Here is a 27,400-nt window from a genome sequence, read left to right on the forward strand (position 1 = left end):
GGAAACAATCGACCTATCTCGCGAGATCTCCACTTAGCAACCGGGATGTTTACCCTGGATACCACAGCCTCGCTCTATACATGCGAGGTGAGCTGTTTTTTTCTCCTCGGTAAAACTGCTGGAAATTGAAAAATGTCGTGCATTTTCACAGAGCGGAGCAGTGTGTTTTACAGCTAAGTAATATGTTATTGTGTTAGTGTTATTTATGTTATATTGACTCTTTTAACACGTGGTGTTGGTTGAGTAGCTTCCTAGCTTAGAGGACTGATGTGTTATAGCTATAGCTAATGTTAGCCAAAAGCAGACAAAGCTGAACAGGTAAGGAAACGTGTGAATATATCAAATATTTGTCCTGTCAATCAAGCACATTCATGCAGTAAATTGCAATATATATTAGTGATAGCGAGTGAATCTAAAGTGTAGTGAGGTAGAGGGACAACAACTCAAGGAAAGCTCTTAATGTTAACTTTAAGACAATATTTCACTAAATAATCTACATTTACACATGTAAAGCTGAGAATTAATGTTTTTCCTTGCTTTTGTCTGTCTTAAGTTGACTAAATAAAGTTAAGCATGTATTTTTGATTAAACTTTCTTGGTGTATAGGTTCATTATTAGATTTCTGCTACATGTGGTATGTTCTGTTTTATATTGTGTGTTTTGTGTGAAGGAAGAGTAGCAGCTTCCTCAGTGGCAGCTAAGGGAATTCACAAACAATGAACAATGCCTTTTGACCACATAAGATCAGGTCCAGATCCAAAACTACTGCACTCAGTGTTGTCAAAACTAGTCTAGATTATCCCAGAGAGACAAGAGAGAGAAGTACTCGTAACAACTGTATCCTACATCAGACATCAGCTACCTCACCTGGCAGCTAATGGAAGCCAAATAAATAATAAAAAACAATGAACAATGTACCTTTCATACATGTCTGCGTTACTGTGTAGTTTGGGCAAAATCCAGATTAAGATCTGGTTCTGAAGCATGAAGAACATCTCTTGAAGATACACATATGTTGTTAAAATATGGATATTTTCTAATTATGAATGAAATTGATTCGTTCCGCATTTTCAGTCAACCAAAAACTTTGTGATGTGTTCTCAAATGGCCCATGTTGACTGGAACAATTATTTTAAGTGAATCAGACAATGTGGTGATCTGAGCAGAGGATTGTCCTCTCCAAGTGCTTCCTCTAGATTTTCACCATATGTTACTTTCTATTCCCTCATGCTTAGATTGACATACACATGCAGCCTCCTGATGAAAGCCAGCTCTGGTGCCACAGCCCGGGCCCGTCCCTGTGGAAACTGATTGCCGAGTATGTTCCGGAGTCAGAGCTGTCAAAGATCTACACAGCACTGGGCCACGTTGTGGTTGACATGTACACAGAAGTTCACAGTGAGGTGAGAGGGGTTTTATTTTTACAGCCAGAGCATACGTACATTTAAGTTGTAGCATTTATGATTTTTTTTTATTTTATTGACTTTGTGTTTTATTCCTTCAGATAATCCAAATGTCTGGTCTGTTTCTAATAGAATTAAGCAAGAACCACCACAATAACATTTGCAAGAATTTCCATTTGAGCGAGGAGCATTAAAAAAGTTGTCTAGCGTTTCTGGTCAAACAGTTTAAGAACGCTGGTTAGTTTGGCTACGTGCACTCATTCATTACAATTACCAAATTTAAATAAAAGTCAAATGTGGGTTAACTGGCACCTTGCCATGGTAAACTTTAAATGGGAGCCAGAGAGATTAATATTTACTCATGGCCAAACAAACGATCAGTCCTTCAGTACTCAGCTCAGTGTAAACATGACCGTACTGACTCGGTGAACTTGTGCATGGTCAGTGAGAAAAAGTGCTGCAGCCAAGGTAGAAGAGCAGAGGGACAGGTCAAGTGAAGGTGAAGGACTATTTTCACTATATGGTACCGCTTCGGCTTGGTTGGTTTTCCATTACAATATAGTACCTCCTTTGTTTTATACCTGACACACACAAACTCGTGACTAGTGACTTGTAAAGCAGTTGTTTTCAGTGTAACTGAATCATTAGAATCATTTAATTAGAAAGATTAGTCCAGTACTTCCTCCATGATCGGAGCACAGACATCTCCTTGCTAAATGTTGGAGATTGACCACGTTTTCAGGATTATTAAGTCTTTTTTAACTGATCTACAATTAGGCATTGTTCGGTTCCATTCTTGTGACGACACTCTGACCAATCAGTGCACGGCAGTCACGCATATTATCGCCTCAGCTCCCTTGGAACCTCGCCTGAGCAGGTACAAAAAAAATACCAGGTACCGCTAATGGAAAGGCAAAATAACCATGTCGTGCCGTGGCGTGGCGAGTCAAGCCGTGCCAGTGAAAACACGCCATAAGGTGCTTGACTGAACTGGAAGAAAGAAGCATGTTCAGAGATACAGTAGCTCACTAAATAACGTGGATATTTCCTTTGTTTAAACTATAAAATATCACAATTTCACAATTTTTTTCACATTTTTAATTCTTACTCCATACTTTCTTTTCACTTTCACTTTATTTTCACTCTCTCTCTCTTTCTTTGGTATTTAAATCTATCCATCTGCAGATGTTATTAACTCTCTCCTAACAGGCCCGAGACACTTGAACACATACACACACACTCTAGTCTGTCTCTGCTCTCAAGCTGTTCCATGTATGCACTAACCACGCAGTACTTTTGTGGGAGTTGACATGAAGAAAACCATATGTGGCGACTACAAAACATCATAAGGCTGCTTCTTTTTTTTTTAACATGGAAACATGTCTTCGTACACACACTGGTACATGTCAGTGTGTGTGTGTACCATTCTCCAGGACTCAGGGTTAAAAAAAAAAAAAAAAAAATCTATTTAAATGTCAAAGACATATCACAGACAAATAAGTTTGAACCACACATTAAATAAACTCTTCTTCATACACAAACACACACACAGAGAAAGAGACCCAGTAAGCCTGTGAGTCAGAGGGTCGGTCTAACAGGGTTAAAGAGGTTAATCCTCAACTGTTGATAAGACTCTTAGCACATACTATCACAGGACGTGTGTGTGTGTGTGTGTGTGTGTATGTACAGTATGTGTGTCTTTCTATCTTTGTGGGGGAAGTCTCGCTTCAGCCGGCTTTTTGAAGATTTTAAGGTTAAATACTAACATTAGGGTTGGGGTTAGGCAATTATGCGATGGTTAAGGTGAGCATAAGGGGCTAGACAATGCATTAGTGACCTCCCAACTTAAGAGAGAGTATTGCTGTGATATTTTCTCACCAGCACATGAGTGGCCGAGTGTGAAGGCCACAGATGGAGAGAAAGACAAAGGCTATGTTCAAATTGCTGGCAGTTTAGATCCCTTTAGACCAGGGCCCATTATTTTCTAAGCCATTGAATATTGGGGCGAAAAGAGTTCTAATCTAATCTAATGTGCAGATGGTTTGGTTAAAAAAAAAAAAAAAAAAAAATGAACTTGAATTTAACTGTTACTAGTGTTTTAAAACTGCTGTTTGACTTCAGAATAAAAGGCAGTGAATTCTGCGTTTAAATTTCCAATTTTTGAAGTCAGATATTAATGCTGCTGGGCCAGTTTGCTGACCACTGCTTTAATCAAATCAGACATAACCATTCAATCTACATAAGTTACTTTGGTATTAATCTAAGTACTTTGTGTCTTTGTGTCTGATTGTCAAACATTGATGCAGCAAAAATGGAGGCGCATCATCTCGCTTGCCAAACAAAATAAAGTTGCAGTGTACGACTCATGATTAATTTGCACAAAACTCAATGGAAGACTGTGGTAAATACTGCAACGTTCCATGTGAAAAGTCACAACCAGATTCACTGTACTTTGCAGCTTGAGTGAATACTTCCTGCAGATTTTAAAGTCCAGTTGGAGCAGCCAGGAATCTGGATTTAAAATGAAACTCAAACCACCTCCAAATGTGGCTTAAATTGGATTTGGAAAAATCTTATTTCATGTTGAACGAGGCTTTAGTTTGAGAGATGTCAATACTTTGTTACAGCTATACAGGTACAGCATGCTTATCTGGGCAGATCCCCCATCTGCTTGCAGGACAGCCTCAGCACTTTTTGTGACATTGATTCATCAAGAAAGAAGTAGAAATGTCTTTGAGATGCTGAGGTGCCATGTTGACATACAGTAAGTGTATCACATTATTACTGCAGATTTGTCAGCAACACTCTGCTTTGTAAATTCCAATCTCCAGCTCCGCTTCTCAAAGGTCCGCTGTAATTAGATCCGGTGACTTTGGAGGCCACAGGAATACGGTGTACTCCACTTTGCTTTGTCACATTTTAATGCTGGATGAAGCCATTACCAGATGGGTAAACTGTGGCCGTCAAGAAATGCAAACAGATGTTTTGTTGACAGAACCACTCACAGGCTTTTCTGTTTGTCTTTTACATAACTGCGAATAATTAAACTACAAAGACAGTTGTGTGTGTGAAAATCCCAAGAGATCAGCAGTTTCAGAAATATTCACACCAGCCCATCTGGCACAAACAATCATGCCACAAAGTCACTGAGATCATCTTTTCTTTTCTGCTCCAATGTTTGATGTAAACATTAACTAAGGCTCAACCTGCATCTGCTTGGTCGTGTCCATTTAGCTGCTGCTACGTGGCGAGAATAGCTGATGGGATAATTGTATAAATAAGCACTTGAATAGGTGAACATTTACTGTCCTTGTTTAAGCTTCCTCATTTTTGTCTCTCTCCCTCGGCCCATGTAATGAATTCCATCCCTCAATAAGCCACTGTGAAACATGATATTGGATTTGCAGTCAACTCCTTCATTCCTCAGTTCAGCCATGTTCTTCCTTCATCAAGGTCACCATTGTCCTGCAGTAAGATCAAAGGGAATGTTGTCTCCCTTTTCAAGTCTCCCTACAAGACCTGAGCTTTCTGAATATCTGCCTCTAAAATCTTGCCCGCTCGCTCCACACTCAAAGAAAATGACTCTTTAAGGTAAATGCGCTCGATTTCAGTCAGTGTAACTGCTCCCAGTTGGTGTTTGCCTTTTTTTTTGTAAATGACAGGATTTAACAGGGCTCCCTTTAAAAAATAGCTCCTGGATGAGATCAACAATATCCCAGCAGAGGGAAGGAAAAACTTTCCAGGGGCGACTCGTTAGCTGTTAGTCAGCCTTCACTCCTGGAACATAAACACTTCAGCACCTAGAGACATACAGAGGTGTGTGTGTGTGTACTTATGTGACGACCAAACAATTTATAAACCACAGGAAATGAGGACATTTGTAAAAGTGAGGACATTTTGGTGGGGCCTCACATTCTGTCACACCCTAAAATGGCTGTTTATGGGTTAAGACTTGGTTTTGGGTTGACGGTTAGAGTTAGGTTTAGGTTAGGGTAAGGTTAAAGGTCACAGGAGGCCACAGGAATACGGTGTACTCCACTTTGCTTTGTCACATTTTAATGCTGGATGAAGCCATTACCAGATGGGTAAACTGTGGCCGTCAAGAAATGCAAACAGATGTTTTGTTGACAGAACCACTCACAGGCTTTTCTGTTTGTCTTTTACATAACTGCGAATAATTAAACTACAAAGACAGTTGTGTGTGTGAAAATCCCAAGAGATCAGCAGTTTCAGAAATATTCACACCAGCCCATCTGGCACAAACAATCATGCCACAGGATTAGGCATTTAGTAAGGGGCTAAGAATGCTGTACAAGAAAGTGTGTGTGTGTGCGTAGGGTTTTTGTGGCCCGTTTAGGAACTTTACAATGAACACTGACCTGGACCTAGTATCATCATCTTCATAGGGACCAAAGCCTGGTTCTAATGAAAATTGAATTGGTTTATGTATGGCATTAGCTGGTTATGGTTATGACTAATGTAAGGGATAAAGTTTGGTGAGGCTGTCCAAGAAATGGAAGTGAACACAGTGTCTTAACAAGAATGTGCAAACCTGTGTGTGTGTGTGTGTGTGTATTTGTATTTGTGACCTCTTTAGGACCTTTTCTGTCATAAACACAGACCTTGTCAGGACCAGTAGTCCTCGTGGAAACGAACACTTGGTCCTAATGAGGCAGAATATAACCAGAGGAACTGGTTAAGGGCTAAGGTCGGGGCTAAGATTTGAATTGTTAGGTTAGGATTAGGCATTAACTGGTTAAGGTTAGGGAAAGGGGCTAGGAAATGTTGTGTCCTTACTAAGGTAAAAAACAAGTTTGTATGCGTGTGTGTTCAGTTTCCTCTGGTGTTTTTCTTTGAAGCTGCCTTTTTACTTGAAGAGAAATGATTGGCAGCTAACATGTGTGTGTACATCAATTGAATCCAGACTTGTATACCCTCACACTACATTTTTTTTCCACATTTCCTCTTTTTTCTTGGTTACTGTATCTGGTTTAAATTAGTCCACACAACAGGTGTGTATTCATATGAAGAAAGGCAAACAACAGAGTTGGATCCTGGCCTCCTGGATTCAGCCCTTCTTCCAGATTAGCAGGAAGTCGCGCATTAAAACTAACTTTCACTCACTCTTTTTTTTGTATAAGTCCTTTATTTGCAGTAATCCTGTTACAGAGACAGAGTTCTGTGGCACACAACGACACTTGTGTAATGAGGGCCAACCAAACGTTTCTTAAAGTCATACCGTTCCCTCTTCCAGGAAGACTGTGTTCTAGCAGGTGACAGTGAAAAGGGCACACAACCAAAATAGCTACTATTATTAATACTTTTTGAGTTTTGTTTCTCTGGTAAATGTTTGCAATTATTTTTGAAAGACAATTTGCTAAAAACAACAATGAACACAGAAGTGTAGTGTTCTTGTGTGAACTCATCACAGGTTCGGTGTGAAGGCGTCCTGCACCTACAGTGCCTTTCCAGTGTAATGGCTTTTTCAAAAAGCCATATTTTTCACTCACTGACACTAAGAGGAAATAATAAAATCCTCACCGGACACCCCTGAGACATGAAAATCCCTGATTACTTTCTCAGTCAGGTTTGGCCACTGCTGATAAAAACACAATATGGTAAGCAGACTGTCCACTCTGGTTCAATTTAGTTCAGTAGAAATATGTTTTGGGTTAGGGTTTGTTTATAAAATCCTCTTATGAGATGCAGCGTTATGAGATGCAAGTACTGAATAAAAAAAAACACCTGGATATATCAGCAAAAATTGGAAATTGGAGTACTGACATATTCTACAAGTACAAGAAAAAGTACTGGTCTAAATATGTACTGAAGTTAAAAAAGTAGCTTTTTTTTAGCAAGGTTGAGGTTCTTACTTGTGTCGTGCAAAAGGGACAAGGGGACAAATATTAAAAAATAATTAAAGGCAAACCTTTACAAATTAAAGTAATAATTAAAAAATAAAGTATGTAAACGCATAATTTATTAGTAAAAATGGGTCGAAGATCACAAATGTTTTAACTTTCTCACTCAAGGACTTTAATTAACGCAAATTCCCCTGTCCTCTTCATTCACCTGTCCTCATTCAGTTATTCACCTGTCCTCATCATTCATTCACCTGTCCTCATCGTTCACCTGTCCTCATCATTCATTCACCTGTCCTCATTCATTCACCTGTCCTCATCATTCATTCACCTGTCCTCATTATTCACCTGTCCTCATCGTTCACCTGTCCTCATTGTTCACCTGTCCTCATCATTCACCTGTACTCATCGTACACCTGTCCTCATCATTCACCTGTCCTCATCGTTCACCTGTCCTCATCGTTCACCTGTCCTCATCATTCAACTATCCTCATCATTCACCTGTCCTCATCATTCACCTGTCCTCATCATTCACTGTCAAAGTTTCCAGTGCGTGAATCCTTTTTCTTCTTTTTTTTATTTAGGCCAACATTTTTTTTTACTCCATAACAGATGTAATTTAAAATGTAGCAAAGCACAGTACTTCCAAAAATATATACTTAAAAGTACACAAAAACCTACTCAATTACAGTAACCTGAGTAAATGTAATTCATTACTTTCCACCTCTGGTGGTATATGGTAATCACGTACAACTTTTGGGCAGTCTTTTCTAACTGTATTAATGTTTGCAGGCAGTGATGTGGCATAAGATGTGGCAGGAGAGCCAGCGAGGAGGACAAAACAGCAGCAGGACGGGAACCCCGCTCTCCTCTCTCACTGACCCGCCTGCAATCAAAGAGCTGGTGAGAGCTGAGGTCAAGATGCTACTACAGACTCTCAGAGAGAGAGCCAGCAGGGGGGGAAGGTAAGTGTCAGATGTCTCTCACTGACATCTCACTGACATCTACTCTACTGACATACACTCTCTTAGTGTGTCAGTGAAAGGTTATTGTGCCACCCTGACAAAAGGCAGGGTACCAGTCCATCACGAGGCCACACAGCGGTGAACAACTCTCACACTCACACCTATGGTCAATTTAAAGTGTCCAATTTGGCTAATGCCCAAATCTGCATGTTTTTGGACTGTGGCAGGAAACCGAGAGCCCGGAGAAAACCCACGCACACACACACACGGGGAGAACATGCAAACTCTATGCAGAAAGGCCCTTGTTTTAACCGGGGTCACAAACCCGGGTCTTCTTGCTGCAAAGGCAAGAGTTATAAATAATAACCAACCGTGTGACCCTCGCCAGAAACATAATGCATTAAAAAAAACTTGACTAGGGTCAAGTTAGGTTAAACTTGTTTTTGGCTCAGTATAAAAAAAAAAACGGTAAAGCTCACAAACAATGTCAAATTTAAAAGAAATCCAAAAACTGAAATAGCTACAAGGTAATTAAATTCAGTTTAAAAATCTCATAATTGAGTAGTTTAAATGTATGTACGTGTGTGTACGCATGTATGCAGTTTATATAAAAAGCTTTTAGAGTCGACATGTGTATGATTCACTTGCTATTTCACTGTTCACTGAGTTGTTGGTGTGAGAGAAATTTCAGTGCACAGTGCAACACGTCTTTATGGCTTTTCTCACAAGTGAGGTGATGGACGTAGAAGGTTGAGGCATTTTTTGTCCGAACAAAGAGTGCCGTAAAATGCTACATTGTGTTCTCTTGTCAGTAACAAATGGGATGGGAAAGCAGTGGAACAAAGGGCTTGGGGCGTAGGGATGCAGCAAACTGATTTGGCAGCCGTGGAACAATGCGATGGGACAATTATAGGAGAGAGACATTTATGTGTTCCACACCAGATGCCAACAGACTCTCGTCTAGATTTTAAAGTCACTGGCAGCTCCAGTGGTTTAAAGATGCATTTTTAAGGTTGAATGAGCAACTTAACAATGTACAGCATCTGTGTTGATATGGCAAGAAGACTACCACTTACTCTGTTAAGATGCATGAGGCGTAAAATCTGCACACACGCTTTATCTATGCCGTCTTTCTTTTTCATTTTGGAGATCTTAGTCTCTCTGACCTTCATCACAGCGCTCATGATTAAACAATGAAGAGTCAACAAGCAAAGATTACCTGTCACATTCTAATCATTGCCAACTGCACCTCTTGGTGACTGTATTGTACAGATATACGTTTATGTTTAGAACTAAAATGAGGTGGAATAGTGGATTTAAAAGTGTTTGTCAGTGGAAAGCTCACATGTCACCAACAATGAATGTCTGTCTGGTACATTTTTGAAATACAGTCATCCGGGAGTTATAAGCTCTTTAAGACGTGCTTATGAAAGTTTGTAATTGCTACTGCTAATCACACTTGTAGCAATTTGTAGTTTAATGACTTCTATTAAAATATTCTGAAGAATGGCATAAAAATTTGTTGGCGGGGGCAATATCAGTCGGGGAAACTGCGATTCCTCACCCATCCTCACATTACAATTTAACAGCCTAAATTATGCATGAAAATGTGTGTGTGTGTGGGGTGGGAGGGGTGGGGGCAATGGTGGTGGTGGTGGGGGCCGATCTGCAGTATGAGGTAGTAACTATCCCGGCAACTAGCTCGCTGCTGCCAGGAATGTTGCCCCATGACACCTCTCTGGTTTCGCTGAGGCCTTTTTTTATGAAAAGCACTATAACATTAGATGGATTGTTCTCTGTTTTTGTGACAAACGTATTTATAGCCTGTCAATTTGTCCACTTCCTTTTTTTACCCGCACCCATTCATGTTGCATTGTTAAGTTGAATGCTGCAAGTGATTAGCCATGCCGTCGTCTGTAGTAGTCTGTGAGGTCAAATTTTGATTAAAACCTACGCTATATGAACAAAAGTATTGGGACGCCTGACCATTACACAAACAGGTCCTGTAACAACGTAACCCAATAATTTCTATACAGGACTATAAAATGAAGTTCTTCCCCCTTTTGCAGCTATAACAGCTTCCACACTTCTTGGAAGACTTTCCTCAAGATCCTGAAGTGTTTCTATGAGAAACTGTGCTCATTCATTCATTCTGCAGACCATTAATGAGGTCTGACACTGATGTTGGATGAGGAGGCCTGGCTCGCAATCTCTGTTCCAGTTCATCCCAAAGGCCCTTCATTGAAAATGAAGGGGCCATGCCCAAAGCCTGAAAAAACAGGCCCCAATTCAATAACTGACAGGAGTGTATCTAAGGAATATTTCCCTGCTCCTCTCAACTTTAGATGGCCTTTTGGGTAAGGATTACGCAGATTATAGTTGTGATGGGTAAGGGGTTAGGGGATAAATTATGTCTGTGACTGTCCTCACCAATAATGCTGTACAAGAAAGGAAGGGAAAGGATCTTTATTGTTGTCAACCAAAATTGCACAACGAAATCAAATGGAGGGTTGATCAGAGCCGCCACAATGGACCAACCTGACCGAATGTGTCCAACTTTCATACATGTTTTTGATGGTGGGAGGAAACCCACACCGACACAGGAAGAACACGCTAACTCCCTATGGAAAGGTCCCAGACCAGGAATCAAACCAAGCACCTTTTTGCTGTGAGGCAACAGTGCTAACCCCTAATCCGCCAATAAAGTGTGTCTGTGTGTGTGTGTGTGTGTGTGTGTGTGTGTGTGTGTGTGTGTGTGTGTGCACGTGTGTGTGTGTGTGTGTGTGTGTGTGTGTGTGTGCGTGTGTGCGTGCGTGCGTGCGTGCGTGGCTGTCTACCCCTGCTCTTAACAGATCTGTGCCATATAATTCAGTTCTCGTCTGTATCTACCCAGTACCAGCCAAAATCACTGGATCGAATCAGAAAAATGGAAAAACATAAAATCTGATATCTCAAGTATCACATAAAGGCTTCACAAAGCAAAGATTGGAAATAAAAGCCATGATAGCTTTTTAACTGAGTCATGGTGTGGCCTGTTTATTTCTCCTTTGTAGGAGCAAAGTATTTGTTACACAGTTGGAGCACTATGTTTTTTAAATAGCTGCTTATGGCTTGCAGTGCAAGTGTGTTCTTAACAGCTTAGTATTTTAAAATATGTAAAAGAATAAAAAATCACTGCATTGGACTGATATTGGCATTGGTAGATACGCAAGGTTGTCTACAACATGGGGTTGAGACCCGCAATGATGTGTGGCTTGGAGACAGTGGCGCTGTCTAAAATAGAGGAGGTGGAGTTGGAGCTGAAGATGCTGAGAGTTTCATTGGGAGGGACCAGGATTAGTTAATGAGCTTATTTGAGAGACAGCTCAGGTTGGACATTTTGGCAATAAAGTAAGAGGGGCAAGGTGAAGATTGTTTGGTCATTGGGCAGAGATTGTGTGATTATATTGGACAAAAGATGTTGAGAATCAACAACAAACATCCTTTAAGTCAGAAAAGTAAGGCCCTTGCCTAAAATACATATAAAATGCTCATTTTGAGGCTACAAAAACCAAACAATGTTAATATTTTGAAGCAATTACACAGTTCTACAAACATACATAGTATTTTTCTGCTAGTATTTCTGTCCTACATTAGCCCGGCTAACACCAGACTGCATTTTAATCTGATTTGAGATTTAATACAGGTCTGGAATGGGTGTAGTAACGTCCAACTTCGAAGAGGCGTGACCATGGACGTAGATCAAAATGCTTCTGTTCCAATTGGACAGACCAACAACCAATCACACCTATGATACGGATGACGTACGTTGAGTGATGGAGAATGTTTCAACAAATGTGCTTGTTGTAGTTTTCTAGGAGCGATGGCTATCTAGTAATGATTTTTGCCCGGGGAGGCTTTGTGAACCAAGTTGCTAAAAATGAAAGCAACAGCCGAATCACAAAAGACAGCTGCTCTTCATTGTTCCTCCATGTTGGATGTGTACAAAAGCTGCCGGTCTGTTGCCATCGTGATAAGCTCGCCTCAACCATGCCAGTTCAGTTCAGGAGATTCTGAAGTTGGCCAAAATGGTGTCACCAAATCTCACAGTACACACTGTACCTTTAAGTTGACATTGACGTGACCACAAGGCCGCTCACTGCACTGCGTCTTATTGAAGTGCAACTGAGCGAGACACAGAGTGAAACCTCACCTGCTCACACGTCATGTAAAGTGCTTGGGCTCAGATGTAAATGGATTACTCGAAGTCCCCTTCAGTGAAGCCCTTTGTTATAGGCTACACGGGAACTGTGCCAGGGAAGTGAAGAAGAAGCTGGTGTCACTCAGGCAGCACCAGCACAAATCGCTTTTCTCTCTTTGAAGTTGGCCTCTTGTTGATATTGAGGCACGGCACCATGTGTGCGGATTGTGTGAGTGAAAGTGTGTGTATATGTGTTCGTTTCTGGCCTTTGATCATTCAATTAGGCTGCATCCCAAGTGTGTACCACTTAAAATGGCTTTCAGGAATAAAACTAAACACTCTTGCCCGTAACAGCACTTTCACTTAATTTTCTTTCTGGACCAACTGTTCCTGTTAAATTTCAATGTAATATGCCTGTTGGCATGGAAATGGAGAACATTAATGCCAAAGTCAGCAGTGAGAAAGATGTGCAAATTATCATCTGTATGTGTATGTAATCAAGGACACTTTCCTGTGTCTGTAGCAAAGACTTATAGACGGCATATAAGCAGCAGTGGTTCTCGTCCTCGCACCACATTTCTCCTCCTGAGATTTGAATCATTTGCATGGGGGTGCATCGGTTGCCTGTGCACCTTGTAAAAGTCAACTGATTTATTTTATGGGACTCCTCCTGTGTGGTCCTGACGCCTTAGCCTTCCAGCCACACCTTCAGTCAGACTTATTGTCTGAATGGATAGAAAATATGTGTTAACCTTCCCTCTGAGACTATAAAATGATGGAGAATCGGCCAGAGAGCCACCACTCCCAGAGATGCCTACTTCACTAGATGGTTTCTTTTCCCTGAAATCAACTTTGCATTGTTTTGTTTATTAATGTTTTTGTGGAAAATAAGAATTTTTGATCTTTTAAAATCCTCAAAATAGGACTAAATGCCAAAGTTTGTTTCTAATAGTTGAGCACTAGTACATGGACAATACCCAGGGCAAACACGAGAATAACATGCTAACTCCACACAGAAAGGCCCTTGGTCAAACTGGGATCTGAACTGGCGACCTTCTTGCTGTGAGGCAACAATGCTAGCCACTGCACCATAGACAGACAAGAACATAGAGTATGTTATGATTAATGACAGTGGGGAAAATTAAGATTTAATAATAGTTTCAAGTTTCTCTCCAGTTATGCATCTCAGCTGCAGATTCAGTAAAAGATTGATTTTTGTTTGTGCTGTTGTTGCCATAGAGACGGTGAGGAGCTCCTACTGCGGTACAAACCTGAGACAGTCAGTTATGCCCTTGGGCACCTTGACAGCTCTAACAGTGACTGCATCAGCCGTGGAGATACTGATAATGGAAGCAGGTCAGTCATAATGATAACTAACTGTTAACCTGAATATTTTACAGGTTTGATATTTAAAACAAACATCTGTTAATCATCTCCTCTCCATCAGACCGAGCTCTAGCTGCTCTGTCAGGTCCTGCGCTGAAGATGAGATTGAGGCAGTGAGAGACAAGCTGAACATCACTGACATTGACCAAGTGGTGGATCACCTCAAGTAAGAAGCAGTGTTTTCCCAACTTTCAATACAAAGAAATGTTTTGTCTGTGACATACGTTGTGGGCCATACATTCAGAGTTGTCTCCCTCCCTCTGATTATTTCATATGAACGATTTCAGGAGACTTTAATTTCACAACCACAATTGTATTGTTTTTTCTTTTTCCTGGTCGCGTTTTTCATTTTGTCGACTGTTTTTTCTGTTTCATACTGCTTTCCATTTAGCGTTCATATTTCTGCAATGAGAACAAAATATAAGACAGAAACAAAAATCAGCATTTCAATATTTGTACATTCCATTGTGTTTCAATTATGTTATAATTTGCCATGTTCCACTTGTTCGCTAACTCATCTTTCAAATTCCTTGTTGCATGAGTTGTTTTCTCTATCATTTGTAAATCTTGTTCTGTTGTGTTTTTTCCCCTCTAATCACATCTGACGGGTTCGTTGTTTTCCAGCCCTTTGTAATTAGTGTCGATGCTGTAATTCAAACTCATTGGAATTTTCCCCGGGACAATGAGTTGAGTATTTAGAGTAGAAAATATGAATAGAAATGAGCAGAAAATATGCAAATGTGTTGCATTATTTTCTTCATTCTACTACTACTGTTATGAGCAATTAAGTTAAGGACCCGATGTACAGAACACAGACAGGCTGACCAATCAGGTTTAAAGAGTTTATTTAACAGAAATAATGAAGAGTGGCTTAGAGATGGCTGGGCAAAACAGGAACGCAGGAGAACTGGAACAAAAAATAAGACCTGAAGCACAAGGGAGCAAGTTATAACTATGGATGACAAAAAAGTTGGCTAGATATATACGACACTGGGTAACCAAAGGCAAAGGACTGGTGCAGAGAGCCGAGTAAAAGAGTAGAGCAGGATTGGAGTCTTGGAGTTAACCCTTTAACACCTAGCCCTCAAAATGTCCATCTGGACTTTTTTGTTGCTTATTTTAAACATAAAAGGACCAGAGAATGTCCCATGACTTTGGCCCATTTTTCCAGAATATTTTCATCTTAAAATACTGTTTTAACAACTCAAAATGAATTTCTTACTCGTTACTGTTCATGTGCAACACTGCAGTTGTACATGAACACCAGATTTTGCGTGTTAAATTTGTAATAATAATTATTTACAATAAAACATTTTTGAGTCTTTACCGCTCAGTGTGCAAAAACAGAAACAAAAAATGCAAACTACTGTATGTACAGGTGTTCTTTCCACTCTCTTCTCTCTGGCGACAAAGATGCTAATTCTCTGGCTTCCAGAAACAGTGTGAGTGAAATTACCGTACAAACCAATAACCAACCATACACTTTGACGTGCAACTTCTCAGCTTTCAGAAATCGTTGGTATTATTCTGATAACACAAACCGTCGCGGAACTACGGCGATGCAAAGTGCAAACGTGTCGTCAGCGATATGCTCATGTTAAAGGGTTAAGGAGAGACTTCAGTATTCACTTCAGAAGTCAATTTAGAGTGTCCAATTTGCCTAATCCCAAAATGTGCATGTTTTTGGACTGTGGGAGGAAACCGGAGAACCCGGAGAAAACCCACGCACACACAGGGAGGACATGCAAACTCCAAGCAGAAAGGCCCTTGTTCCAACCAGGTCACGAGCCTGGCTCTTCTTGCTACAAAGGCAAGAAGTACTATTACTACTGCTAATAATAATAATAATCATTATATACATATTAAACTTATCAAGTCAAAAATAAAGGAACAGAGTTAAATCCAGAACAACATCCAAGTCATCCAGAGAAGTAAAACTGAAAACCAAGTCAGGAAAACTATGCAAAGAAACAGCAAAGAACAGGCAGCATAGTGAAATCAGCAAGCGGATAAAAATCAGCGTAGCTTCTCTGCGTAAAGTTTGTTTTTAAAGTATAATTCCTCCAGCAGTGGAACTTTGTCCTATGTTCTAATTTTAGAAATTCTACCTGGAGTCAGGAACAGTAATGTTTCTCACTCTCCTCCTCAGAGATTCACTGTATCTCCGCATGTATCTCTGATATGGCACACACCTGTTAACATACGCACAGCACACTCACTCAGCAGGGACACGTTTATGTCGCTTTCTTTTTTCTCTGTGGTACAGATGAATGATTCATGAATGACAATCACATGTGATTTTCCCCCTGTTCTCCTCTCAACATTCTCCATCCCTCCTTTCCTTCCTCCGTCTCCCACAGGGCAATGCAGTCACTGGGGCTACCCTGGACGAGAGCCTCCGTCTCTCTTTCTCTTCTTGTCCTCTCCCTCGCTCCCTTTTCTCATCCTCTCTATCGCGCACTTTTTCACTCGATCTCTCTCTCTCCCATTTCCTGCCTCAAACAGAACAAAAGGCTCCATTGTCACAAAATGGATTCCAGACAGCAGCAGAGCGGTCAGAAGATTCTTTTTCATTTGAAAGAAGTCTACTATGGTTATGTAACCGGAGAACAAGAGAATGTGGCGGAAAGAGAGAGAGAGAGAAAAGAAAAACAGGACACTGTTTATTTGGTACCTCCTAATGAAAAGTAAAGAGGATAAACTCGGAGAAAAGTCCACCTTGCTGTCACCGTCTCAGTCTCAGACACAGTGATGTGTCTTTATGGCTTATGAAACATAGTAGAGCATTTACAAAACTCTACATGCAATAAAGCATTCATTTGGTGGTGTTTTTCTGAATTATCCGACGAGAAGCTCTCCTGATGTAGCCCACTGTGGCTGCTGCTCAGTTGACCTGTCTGAACATACATAACCTTCACTGACTTCAACTAAAGACTCTCAGCACCGTGACAAGACAAGCACTGTGGTAAAGTGAGGCAGACAGGCGACACCTGTAGTTACTGGTAGAAATCAAATAGGGTTTGACTCATCAGGGTAGCAAAGTAATCCATAGTCATTATCATAAAAAATAAAAAAAATGCTTTGTTTGCTTTTTTTAAATGAGAGTCTTCAGTGTTGGCACCTGAACAAAGTCACAGCTTTCAGCCAAGGTGCTTTTACTGTACTTGTCTGTGGAGACTGTTAAACACATGGCTTTCACTTCGACCTAGATTTAGTTTTTTAATGAAAGACCACTGTCTGTCTGTGTCTGTCTCTCTGTCTAGATCTATCCTTGTGGAGGAATGTGAAATGCTGAACAGCCTGGTGCGGTTTTTCAAGGTAAGACACAAACACACAAAAACAAAAACTTCCAAAATCTACTTTATTGTTCAGCACTGGCTGGTGAATCACTTCAGTACATGAAGAATAACATCCAGAGTCATTAAGTTATGCTTGTATTTACAATTGTGCGTGCCTTTTGTATTACACTACATGTACACCATAATATATCATCATAAAAGCTCATTACAGAAAGGATATTCAGTTGTTTCGTGTGACCTTAACCCACATACATAAATCTTAAGTTATAAGTAGACACAGCATCTGAACAAAGTTTATAACCTGACCACTTAAATCATACTTTGAATCAAATTTTCTTTAATGATTACTTAATACATAAACAGGGCTACATGGCATACAACACATGTATTGTATGTATACAAATATTACCCCCACATTCAATCTTTCACAAACACACACAATTAACTTCACTCATGACTTCCTTTCACCTCAGCCTTCAAAATAAGAGCCACTGGCTTCAGCTACAACATCTTCCTGTATAAACCCTTTGAGCTTCGCAATAAAAATAGCATACATCTAGTTATTTTTATCTTTTTTTGTTATATTTATAATTCATCTTCATTTTATTGTTTACTGCAGGGGTGTCCGAACTATGGCCCGCAGTTCAACTTTTGATTGGCCCGCCGCAAGTTTTAACACTATAGTGGAATATGACCCGTACATACCCATACTCAACTTGAATTTAATGTACTTGGTACTGTCAATTGAAGTCGATAAAATGTTCTAACAAACGTTAGTTGATGTATGTTCACAAGCCCCATAACTTATTTGCAAAACAAGCTTGTAATCTTTTTTTGTACATGGCTCTCACTGATAAGAGTTTGGTCCCTCTGGTTTTACTGTATGTCAATATATAACAAAACAAACGCTTTTATTTGTATCTTGTCATTTATCGCGAGTGATATAGTCATGGCAATGTTCAGCATCGTTTCCTAATATTGTGCAGCCCTACACATAAATATCAAATTATAATATCATATTTCCATTAAAATGTGCTAATTTCCTCAATCAGGAAACCCTCGTTAGACCCCCACAGGTAGATATCGTATTGCAGTCTTCAGTTGGAACACACACACACACACACAGAGACCTGCACATGCAGACTGTGAGGCCGGCAAGGGTTTCAGTCTAAGCTTGTTTTTCCTTCTGTCTGGCCAAGAGCTTTTGCAGTGCTGAGTAAGAGCGATCTCCTGCCAGTCACTCATATGGCTTATAACATTTAAACACACACACGTAGACAAAGACACATGCATGAATACTGACAATCTGGTCACACTGTTATGCTTGTCTGGAGTTATGAGAAAAAGAAAAAATAAAGTGAGTTAGCCAGATGTAGAGCTTTTCTGCAGCCCAGATGTAAGAGTTATCTCTCTGTACCTTCTGCATACAGTGTTGTACAAATACTTCACGTATGTGTACTTTACTTTGTTGTTGGTATTTCGTTTAGCAACTTTTACTTTTACTCCACTTCATTTCCCCTAACGATCTTTCTTACTTGTTACTACCAAATAAGATCGGAAGAAGAAGAGTTGGTAGCATTTTTCTCGTCTTGATGAGCTGCTTTACACTATAGTGTTGCCATTCAGCCGTTCACACATCTTTCATACCCATTTACACGCTCTAACATGGGGTTAAGTGTCTTGCTCAAGGACATGTATAGACTAGCAGAGCCAGGAATTGAACCCACAACTTTTTAGATGGATCAAACTAACATATGCTACATAAATATAGTAAAATGCAATGTTAAAAAGCAAGTGCAGTGCAAAGAAGCAGTAAAAATACAATAAAATACAATGCAAAGAGGCAGGTCTACCAGATTGACTGTGTGAATTTCACAATTACAAGAGACTAAAGTGTGGTGTAAACAAATGAAAAACAGATAAAAACCAGATTACTACCCACAACATGGGTTATAAAGTGCAGTTAAATTGTGGAAAGAACATGTAGATAAGGTGCATAGTGGGAAAAATGTCCTTAGATTTTACACCAGAGTTGAAAGACAACTGAGCTTTTTTTTCATCACTTGTTTTAATACTTTACTTCTAAAGTAAATTTTATATCAGAAAATTACTTGTTATACTTATAGTAAATGTCATATACTTTTACGTTATATTGTAAAAAAGTGTCTTCAACTTCTACTAAAGTCATTTTCTGGTTACGTACTTTTCCTGCTTCTGCATATGGTGTTGCATTGTCAGTTCATCTGGCAGCCAAATATATTATATTTACATTTTGTAGTAGGGGTGGGTCAAAATATTGATTTGGTGATATATTATCCTCCTTGCTCGCGCGATACGAGAATCGATACGTCAGGGTAAATATCGATATTTTAATTAACAAATGAAGGCGCTCTGAAGTAAATAGTCCCTGCCAGTTTCACTCACCAGGCGTCACTACTACATGTCTCCTCGCGGTGGCGCTGCTCAAATGAATGAGGGAAACTCGGGCGGAAGTTACCTGGCTGAAGAAGAGGGAGTTTAATGGTGGAGAAAGCAACGTCAAGAGACGCTCCATCCACGTTCAATACATAGACTTTATGCACTTTGTTCTCTATGTTGTGAGTAAACTTTTCTTGGAAGTTTTGTTTTCTTTAGTTAGACAGATATGTCTCACAGACTTAAATGAAAGTCTGTGAGACATAGTCACCTGAAGCAACACAAAACTAGGTGTATAAGAGAAGGGTGTGATGCTAATTGTGGAGAAACGTTGCTTAGCTGTCATGAGGCGTTTACTGGAAATACAGTTTTTGAAAATGATGCTGTGTTTAAGCATATATATTGCACCTTTTTCTTCTTTTGTTTTCGTCAAGTGTGTGAGCAGCAGAGATGAAGCCTTGTCACAGATGGCAGCACCAACCTGAGCTGTGATGTGATCATTAGCTTATTGTGTATTCCCTTTAGTCACTGCACTGGTGGATGGTGTTGATGCTGTGCCATAACTCATTAGTACTTGGAACCCTGAGAATCTTCTGTGTGATTTTTTTTAGTTTCTGTTATTGTCAGCAAATGTGTTTATTTTTGCAATGGCTCCAGTTCAAGGCTCACCTGCTGAGATACAGAGGAATATATTATATTATATGATGTATTTTCTTCTTTTTATCCAAGCACAGAAGAGTCAAATGAAACATCAAAGAAACACTTTTTTGATTCTTGTTTTAGTTTCCAAACAGGTCTAAAATGCGCCTGTGGTCACAAAGTCTCAGTACCAGCATGTGTTAAAAGGATAAAATGAAAGTGGAGTCTGATTTTTAAACAGTGAATAGCAGAGCAGGGAAGCATTTCGCCAGCTCAAATGAAATGTTACGACCACCATTGTTGACATCTGTTCTCCATTTTTTCAGTCCATTGTCACAATGATTTGTATGCAGGTTTCATTATCACTGCTGGCAATTTAACTGGAAAATGAGAGGATGAGATGTTGATTATTTACAATTATAGTTTCAATGTGTGTCAGAAAGCTTCACTTGATTAAGTTAAGATAAGAGCCCAGTCTGAGGAGTGTCATAGACTCCTCATCCTCCACCGTCATGTTTGAGATTTCTGTCGATTACTGTAATTACATAATTGCATGCAGATTCAAGAAAGAAAGACTGACTGCCTTTGTTATTGTCATTGTTATCTATTTTTTTTCATGTGACACATAAACATCCAAACCAATGTCAAGATGTATAACAACCTTTGACTTTCTCTATATTTCAACCCGATATTTTTTTTTAATATATGTTTTTACTGGGGTGTTTTATTATAATGTTGGGAGTAATCATATTCAAAACCAACATTTTTTTTTTCAATAGCTTTTAAGTCATGTGTCAGACTACTTAACTTCCTTTGACTATCTTTATATTTTTCGTTTAAGAGTTTCAAAATTTTGATGATATATATATATATCATATATATATGTATATATATATATATATATATATATATATATATGCATACAATTGGTAATCATATTCAAAATAATCTTTTTTTTTTCAATAACTTCAAGTCCCAAAATTTTTTATATAACTTCAAAAGTAATCGTGTTCAAAACTTTTTTCAATAACTTGCAAACCTGCTAAATCGTATACCTTTGACAATGTCATTGAACTTATGGGATTCTAGTGCTTTCTTTATATTATATGAACTTTCATTTTGTAAAAAACTAAAACTCCAACCCAATGTCAAATTGTATAACTATCTTTATATTTCTACTACAGTTGATATATACTGTATATGTATACATATGTATATATATATACATACATACATACATACATACATACGTGAAATATCATTATTGTCATTTTTAAATCAGAGATGGGAGCATTCAGATTAGACCACACATACTTCAAGCACAAATGACTCTTGTTAAGTTTAGCCTATATGTCGAAATTTTAAGTCTCCCATCAACCATGAGATGTAAAAAATGTCAGCCCATTTTTGGGGTTTGTGGGTTTTCTTTTACCTGCAGATTGTAATACCTTTTTCCATCCACAACAAACCTTAGACCCAATGGTGATCTTGCTTTTAGCTTTTTTTATATATTATTGCAAGATTGGTGTCATATAAAGACAAATGATTGTTGTATGTGTATATGTTCTAACTGCAGAATATTTTCCAGTTAAGTTTGCTTCAGTTAGTTTAATGCCAATACGTTGTAGATGTGCCTCTTGGATCGGTTTGCAGAAAGTTGCTGTTTCAGTCGCTCAGAGTTAAAAATAGCACAGATGATGTGGGTTTGGTCCTTGAACGCTTATGTATGAGACACTGTCTGCACAGAGAGAAGGTGTCCTTTCTCCTTAACTGTGCTCATACTGTGATGTTTGCTGTGAGTGAGGGAATTTTGCCTGTGAAGTCCATCTGTATTATTTTTGCTTTGATTGTATTCTGTTGCTCTACAATATAGTGTCTTCATGCAGCTCCGAGACCGAGTGTCACACTGCTACAGTATGTTGTTGTTAGTGTCTGCATTTCCAGGTCATATATGTCAAATTGGCCATTAAACTGGTATAAATAATCGCAAACTCTTCATAAGCTGATCAATCTGAATTATAACATTTGGGTCAGGCTGATGTGGGTCTTCAGCATTTTCCTAGTAAAATAAAAGTGTCACAAAAAATGATGAAAGGCTGTGTTGAGTTGGGGCTTTTTTGTAGCTAGAGTTGTGATCCTTGTTTTTCTGCTTCTGGTTGTTCATCAGTGGAGAATTTGTGTGTTGTTCCCAGTGGATTTGGGTTTGAAAGCCTTATATTTAAGAATAATTGCTATAACGTATTAGGTTTCCCCAAAATATCAGCACATCTGTGCCACAGTAATAGATTCAAATCTAAGATTCTTCTCTCTCCCTCTATGTGTGTGTGTTCTTCTATGTGTGGCTTTGTGAGGACCAAGAATTGTGTATACCAGGACATTTTGGGAAAGTGAGGACATTTTGGGTGGTCCTTTTTTCAGGGTTAAAACCTGGTTTTAGGGTAAGGGTTATGATAAGGAACTTAGTTGTGATGGATAAGTTTAAGTGTAAGGGACTAGGGAATGCATTATGTCTATAGGGTCCTCACTACGAATGCTATGAATATAAACGTGTTTGTGTGTGTGCGCTCTACAGCTGTTTAGGATTTCACTGTCAGAGACACCACACATACTTCATCTGCAGCTCTGAAAAACGGCTACAGAAGGTTTGGGTTTGAATCCCACTGGGAAAATAGAGCAGAAATATATGTTTTATATGTCTGTATCTGGACTTGTGGGTATATTTGGTGGTATGTGTGTGTGTGTGTGTGTGCGCGCGCTTGTATAAGTCTGTGGTTGCCATAAAGACTCCTCATTAGCATTAGTGCTGGTGTAAGATGAGGAGAGGAGGCAGACACACACGGAAACAGACACACTTTTCAATCAGGTCATTGGTTTTGTGAGCTATGTTGAACATGTGCGCGCACACACACACACACACGCATGGCTTTTATTGCTCCAAATGTAGATGTTTGAGGCCAAATTATGATGGAACACTGCTGCTCAATCGTTTAGTGATCACTTGATATATCTCCCTCTTACACACACACACACACATTCCTTTCCTCTTTCTCCCTGTCAATTTTCCTTATCCCTTCTGCTGTTTCCATTCTTAATTCACCGTTCACATAATGTCTGCAACATTATCATTGTTTAATTTGTGTTCCTTGCAGAGAAATATAAAACAAAGGTGCAGGAGTCAAAGTGAATGTGAGATATCTGAACCTTCACTTGCAGGTGAGGTAATATTATGACAACATTTTTAGTGTTTGCTGCCATCTAGTGGTGCATTGACACACATAATGGTCCTTCATTGACATTGAGTTTGACTGTATTTCCAGACTTCTTTTCAACATTTCAATTATGTTGTGCTTATAGAGTTAAGAGATCTACGAGGAGTGATACAAGACGAGTTGGAGCTTTACCCCTCTTCACTCGCAGCTTCACCACATTCTCTCCCAGTGAAGGAATTGAAAACCAAGTTCAGGTCCGTGTGTTTTGTTATATACGCAGCTGTGACCCTTACAAAGTTTTTTTTTTAATAAGAATAACTTTGAATTGTGCAATATCAATTGCTTATAGAAAAGGACACTGAGGAATTGTGGCAAACAGAAATGGATTCAAATTTAACATAATGATTTAATTTTTAAATCAGGGCTCAAATTTCTCAGACTAATGCAAGCAGGGGGAACAAAAGCAATAAAGAAATTAAAAAAATATCCCTCTTACCACCAGAAAACAATTTTGTAAAATTAAATCGGATGAAATACAATGGTAATGATATCCTGATAAACTTGATCAACCAACAGGCCATAATCAAACCAAGGCTATGAAAAACACCAGTTCTATCAATCCAAACAAACTTATAAAAGAGAGAAGAAAAAACACACTTGACACTTACCCAAATATAATAACCACAAAAATCTGTTTAACATTAACACCCTTCACAGGACATTACAGTGTTTATGATTTTGCTATTTACTATCTCAATAAATACGGATTCTCCTCTTTCAGACTATCAGCAGGACAAAAGGCCTCTGATGAGACTCTACAATCTTTACACTCTTCATTAGTCCTAAGACCACATCCACCTTCTCCACTGTGTCTCCCTAAACCCAGGCCACCGGTTGGACCTCGTCTCACTAAGACCTCTGCATCCTCCAAACCAGTTCTCCCACCCTCATTGTCCAGGACTTACAGTCAACACAGAGGCACAGTATTGTCCAGTAAGATGAGCAGAACACCAATCTGCAGCAAACTCACTACTTTAGGGCAGGTGAACAGTCACTCACCTCTCATCAGTGATCAGATAATGGTTAAGAGCAAACACCACTGTGGTCTTTCTCCAGAGCGAGACAGTACTGATCTCCACCACAGGCCCTGGACTTCTAGTCCTCGTTTCCAAACACAACCTCAGAGAAACTTACCGTTTCTCAGTGGAGACGATCCATCGTCCCATCATAGTATTATTCACAGCCTGAGCAGCGAGTGTGATCCGTCAGCACAGAGGGAGAGACAAAGCTTCTCTGTCAGTAATTCAAGAAACAACAGTATTCCCACCTCACTTATCCCAGCACTCTGTCATATGAGTGGGTTCAGAAATAGCAGCATTGACCATTCTGGGTCAACAACGGGGGAATCAGAGATGCTGAATGGGCAGAGAAAAAGCACTGGTATTGTGTCATCATTACAAGAGGATAATGACAGAGCTAAGACTATTTCTGAGAGATCCCATTCTTTTGTCATGTCTGAACCTGGGAGTCCCAGTGACAGGGAAAGCAAGAGTCACATTGATGGAAATAAAAGTAGTCATTTTAGGAAGGATTTAATCCAACAGCAAAGCCTTAGGAGCTGCTGTTTGACAGATCTCTCCTCACATCATTCAGACAGTGGTTATGAACAAGAGCAGACCAAATGCAGTCAGTCAGTGCCTGTACAGTTAAGTGGAAAATATGTTACTATCCCCAAAAGACAAGTAAAAGGTAAACCGACAAGGGTCCACGAGGCTCAGACAGAGTCTATCAACATGTTTTACCAACCAGTGCCTCCTTCAAGAGTGTCAACATGAAGTCCACCCCACACTGAAGAGAACATGTTTGTGATAGCCATATATGGGACATCTGAAGCGTTGCATTTTTACTCAATGAGCGTGTTGTAAAAAAAACAACAAATTAACAGCTGGGTTTATTTCTTCTTTTTTTTTATCAAGCCTTAATTATAAGACTTTATAGATTAATTCCAACAGACACGGGTAGTAATTATCGTGCTTTGAACTGTGTAAATACTTTTAACGTATACGTATTTCATTTAAAATGTGTGCTAAACTAAAACATGTTCAGAATAAATGTTTAAAGACAATTGTGTTGACAGTGACACTTCTGTGTAGTTGTTTTTTCACCGTAAAATGTATCTTTGTATGTACTAAAACGAGGCTTTTATTTTGAAGAGCTCAAGGAAAGTGCTGATATCATGGGCATGGACTGCCCGGGAAATTCACAACCGCAGTTTCTTGAAAGGTGGATTAAAAAGTAGTTAAAAGCCTCAATTTTGTTCATAGAAAGCAATTCTTTTTGAACGACAACTTTGAACGATAATAAGACATATTCAATGTTATCATATTGCTGCCACCATAGGCGTTTCATACAGTTTGCACCAGTGACACAATCGTTAACGGTTATTTGAAAAAACTGTCTACTGTGCATATTGTTTACTATGTAAAGTATTTTTATTTCTTCTTTCCTATTATATACTTAAATATTTATTTGTCATTGCAGAGCTCACATGTTATTTTACTCTCAAAGAGATATGACCTTTTAAGTTCTATTACAATACATATAAGTGAATGATAGAATGTGTAAAAGTAATGTATGTACAGATTACAGAATAACAGTTAAAGTGAACTGAATTTAGAAAACTGTTTAAAATATAATGTTGCTATCAAACCACAGGGTTTATAATAACATACTTGTGCACAGTAGCAGCAGAGAAGTATTGCACATGGTTTATATATATGTATTTTGTGACTGCACAAATGATGGCTAGTGTCAGTTGGCTCAGAGAAATGAGTCGAATCTCAGTCTGTTTAACATTCTGAGGGTAAAGAGGAATGGAGACAGAACTGCCCTGTGTGTGGCTCCAGTATTACTCACTATACTGCCAGACACAGTGCGGGAGGCGAGCATACTATCTGCCAGTCAGCTAGTTCAGGGCAGGACACAGGGGGGCCATCCACGTCCATTGCTGACAGCTTTGCACCCAGTAGAGCCAGCCGTGGTGTTAAAAACACTGGAGAAGTCAAAAACACATGCCTCTCTTAACTGTGCTTGCTGGCTTGTCCAGGTGACTGCATGTAGATGTGGTTTAACAAGAAGATGATGGTATCCTAAACTCCTAGTTGTGGCTTTTAGGCTGAGTGGCCTCACGCACAAATCTGCTGCAAAATGTCGAAAGATTGCTGGGAGTTGGTCTATAAAAGGAAAAGAAAATCTCCTTCACATAAGGCAGCCTGCACAAACCATTGAGCTGGAGCAGAGCAGTGTAATTGACTCTGTATGGTCCCTGGTCCCATTCTGGTTTCTTCCTGAGCTGAAGGTGGACTTATCTCTGCTTGAAGACAGCCTAAATTCAACATGTATACAATTTCAAAAGTATGTGTAAATTGAATGTTTGAATTGGTTTCGTAGCTCATGTGTCTGTTTAATTTGTTACATCTCAAACTAAATATGTTTTGAAACAAAGTAAATGTAAACACTATTTGTTTTCAATTCTATTTTGTTTGTTTTCTCTAATTGAATGAGCTAGTTTACAAGTCAATGATTTTTATTAAATATGTGAAATGGTGCACACGGTGCCACCAGGATGTGTTTGCCGGTTATGACATCAAATAACCTTGGTGTTTGTTTGTTTACATTAACACAGGACTGGTGACCAAAGAGATGATGAATCATTCATAACATCTAGGACTCCAAAGTACCCACTGGACAGCTTGTGGGCCACACGGTTGGTGTAGTGGTTAGCACTCTTGCCTTTGCAGCAAGAAGACCCGGATTCGAGCCCCAGTTGGAAAAGGGCTTTTCTGCATGGAGTTTGCATGTTCTCCCTGTGTGTGCGTGGGTTTTTGTCAGGTTCTCCAGCTTCCTCCCACAGTCCAAAACATACAATATGTGGATTAGGTAAGTTGGTCACTCTAAATTGACAATAGGTGTGAATGTGAAAGTGAATGGTTTTTTATCTCTTTGTGTGTGTGGCCCTGCTGGTTTACCTCACCTATAGCCAG

At 39.4% G+C, this 27,400-nt stretch overlaps 1 protein-coding gene across 2 annotated transcripts; it reads left to right on the top strand.

Annotated features, from left to right (window-relative positions):
- The first annotated feature begins 84 nt into the window (after positions 1 to 84).
- ccdc24 (coiled-coil domain containing 24) lies at positions 85 to 25,499 on the top strand. Of its 2 annotated transcripts, XM_058622569.1 has the most exons (9): positions 85 to 318; positions 1,236 to 1,403; positions 8,057 to 8,229; positions 13,649 to 13,765; positions 13,857 to 13,961; positions 17,059 to 17,113; positions 23,298 to 23,361; positions 23,503 to 23,611; positions 24,139 to 25,499. In XM_058622569.1, exons 2-9 carry the CDS (start codon positions 1,248 to 1,250, stop codon positions 25,190 to 25,192), a joined length of 1,833 nt encoding a protein of 610 aa, XP_058478552.1. In that variant the 5' UTR covers positions 85 to 318; positions 1,236 to 1,247; the 3' UTR covers positions 25,193 to 25,499. The 2 variants fall into 2 exon arrangements, with proteins under 2 accessions (XP_058478552.1, XP_058478560.1); XM_058622577.1 differs by lacking the exon at positions 24,139 to 25,499 and having other exon boundaries at positions 23,298 to 23,366.
- The last annotated feature ends 1,901 nt before the right edge of the window (positions 25,500 to 27,400 follow it).

This window comes from Solea solea, chromosome 1, assembly GCF_958295425.1.
Source record: "Solea solea chromosome 1, fSolSol10.1, whole genome shotgun sequence".
Taxonomy (NCBI): Eukaryota; Metazoa; Chordata; class Actinopteri; order Pleuronectiformes; family Soleidae; genus Solea; species Solea solea.

Coding starts and splice junctions, on each gene's coding strand:
- ccdc24 (XM_058622569.1), top strand. CDS start 1,248: ATGCAGCCTCCTGATGAAAGCCAGCTCTGGTGCCACAGCCCGGGCCCG. Junction 1,404..8,056: donor ACACAGAAGTTCACAGTGAG/GTGAGAGGGGTT, acceptor TAATGTTTGCAG/GCAGTGATGTGGCATAAGAT. Junction 17,114..23,297: donor GCCTGGTGCGGTTTTTCAAG/GTAAGACACAAA, acceptor TGTTCCTTGCAG/AGAAATATAAAACAAAGGTG.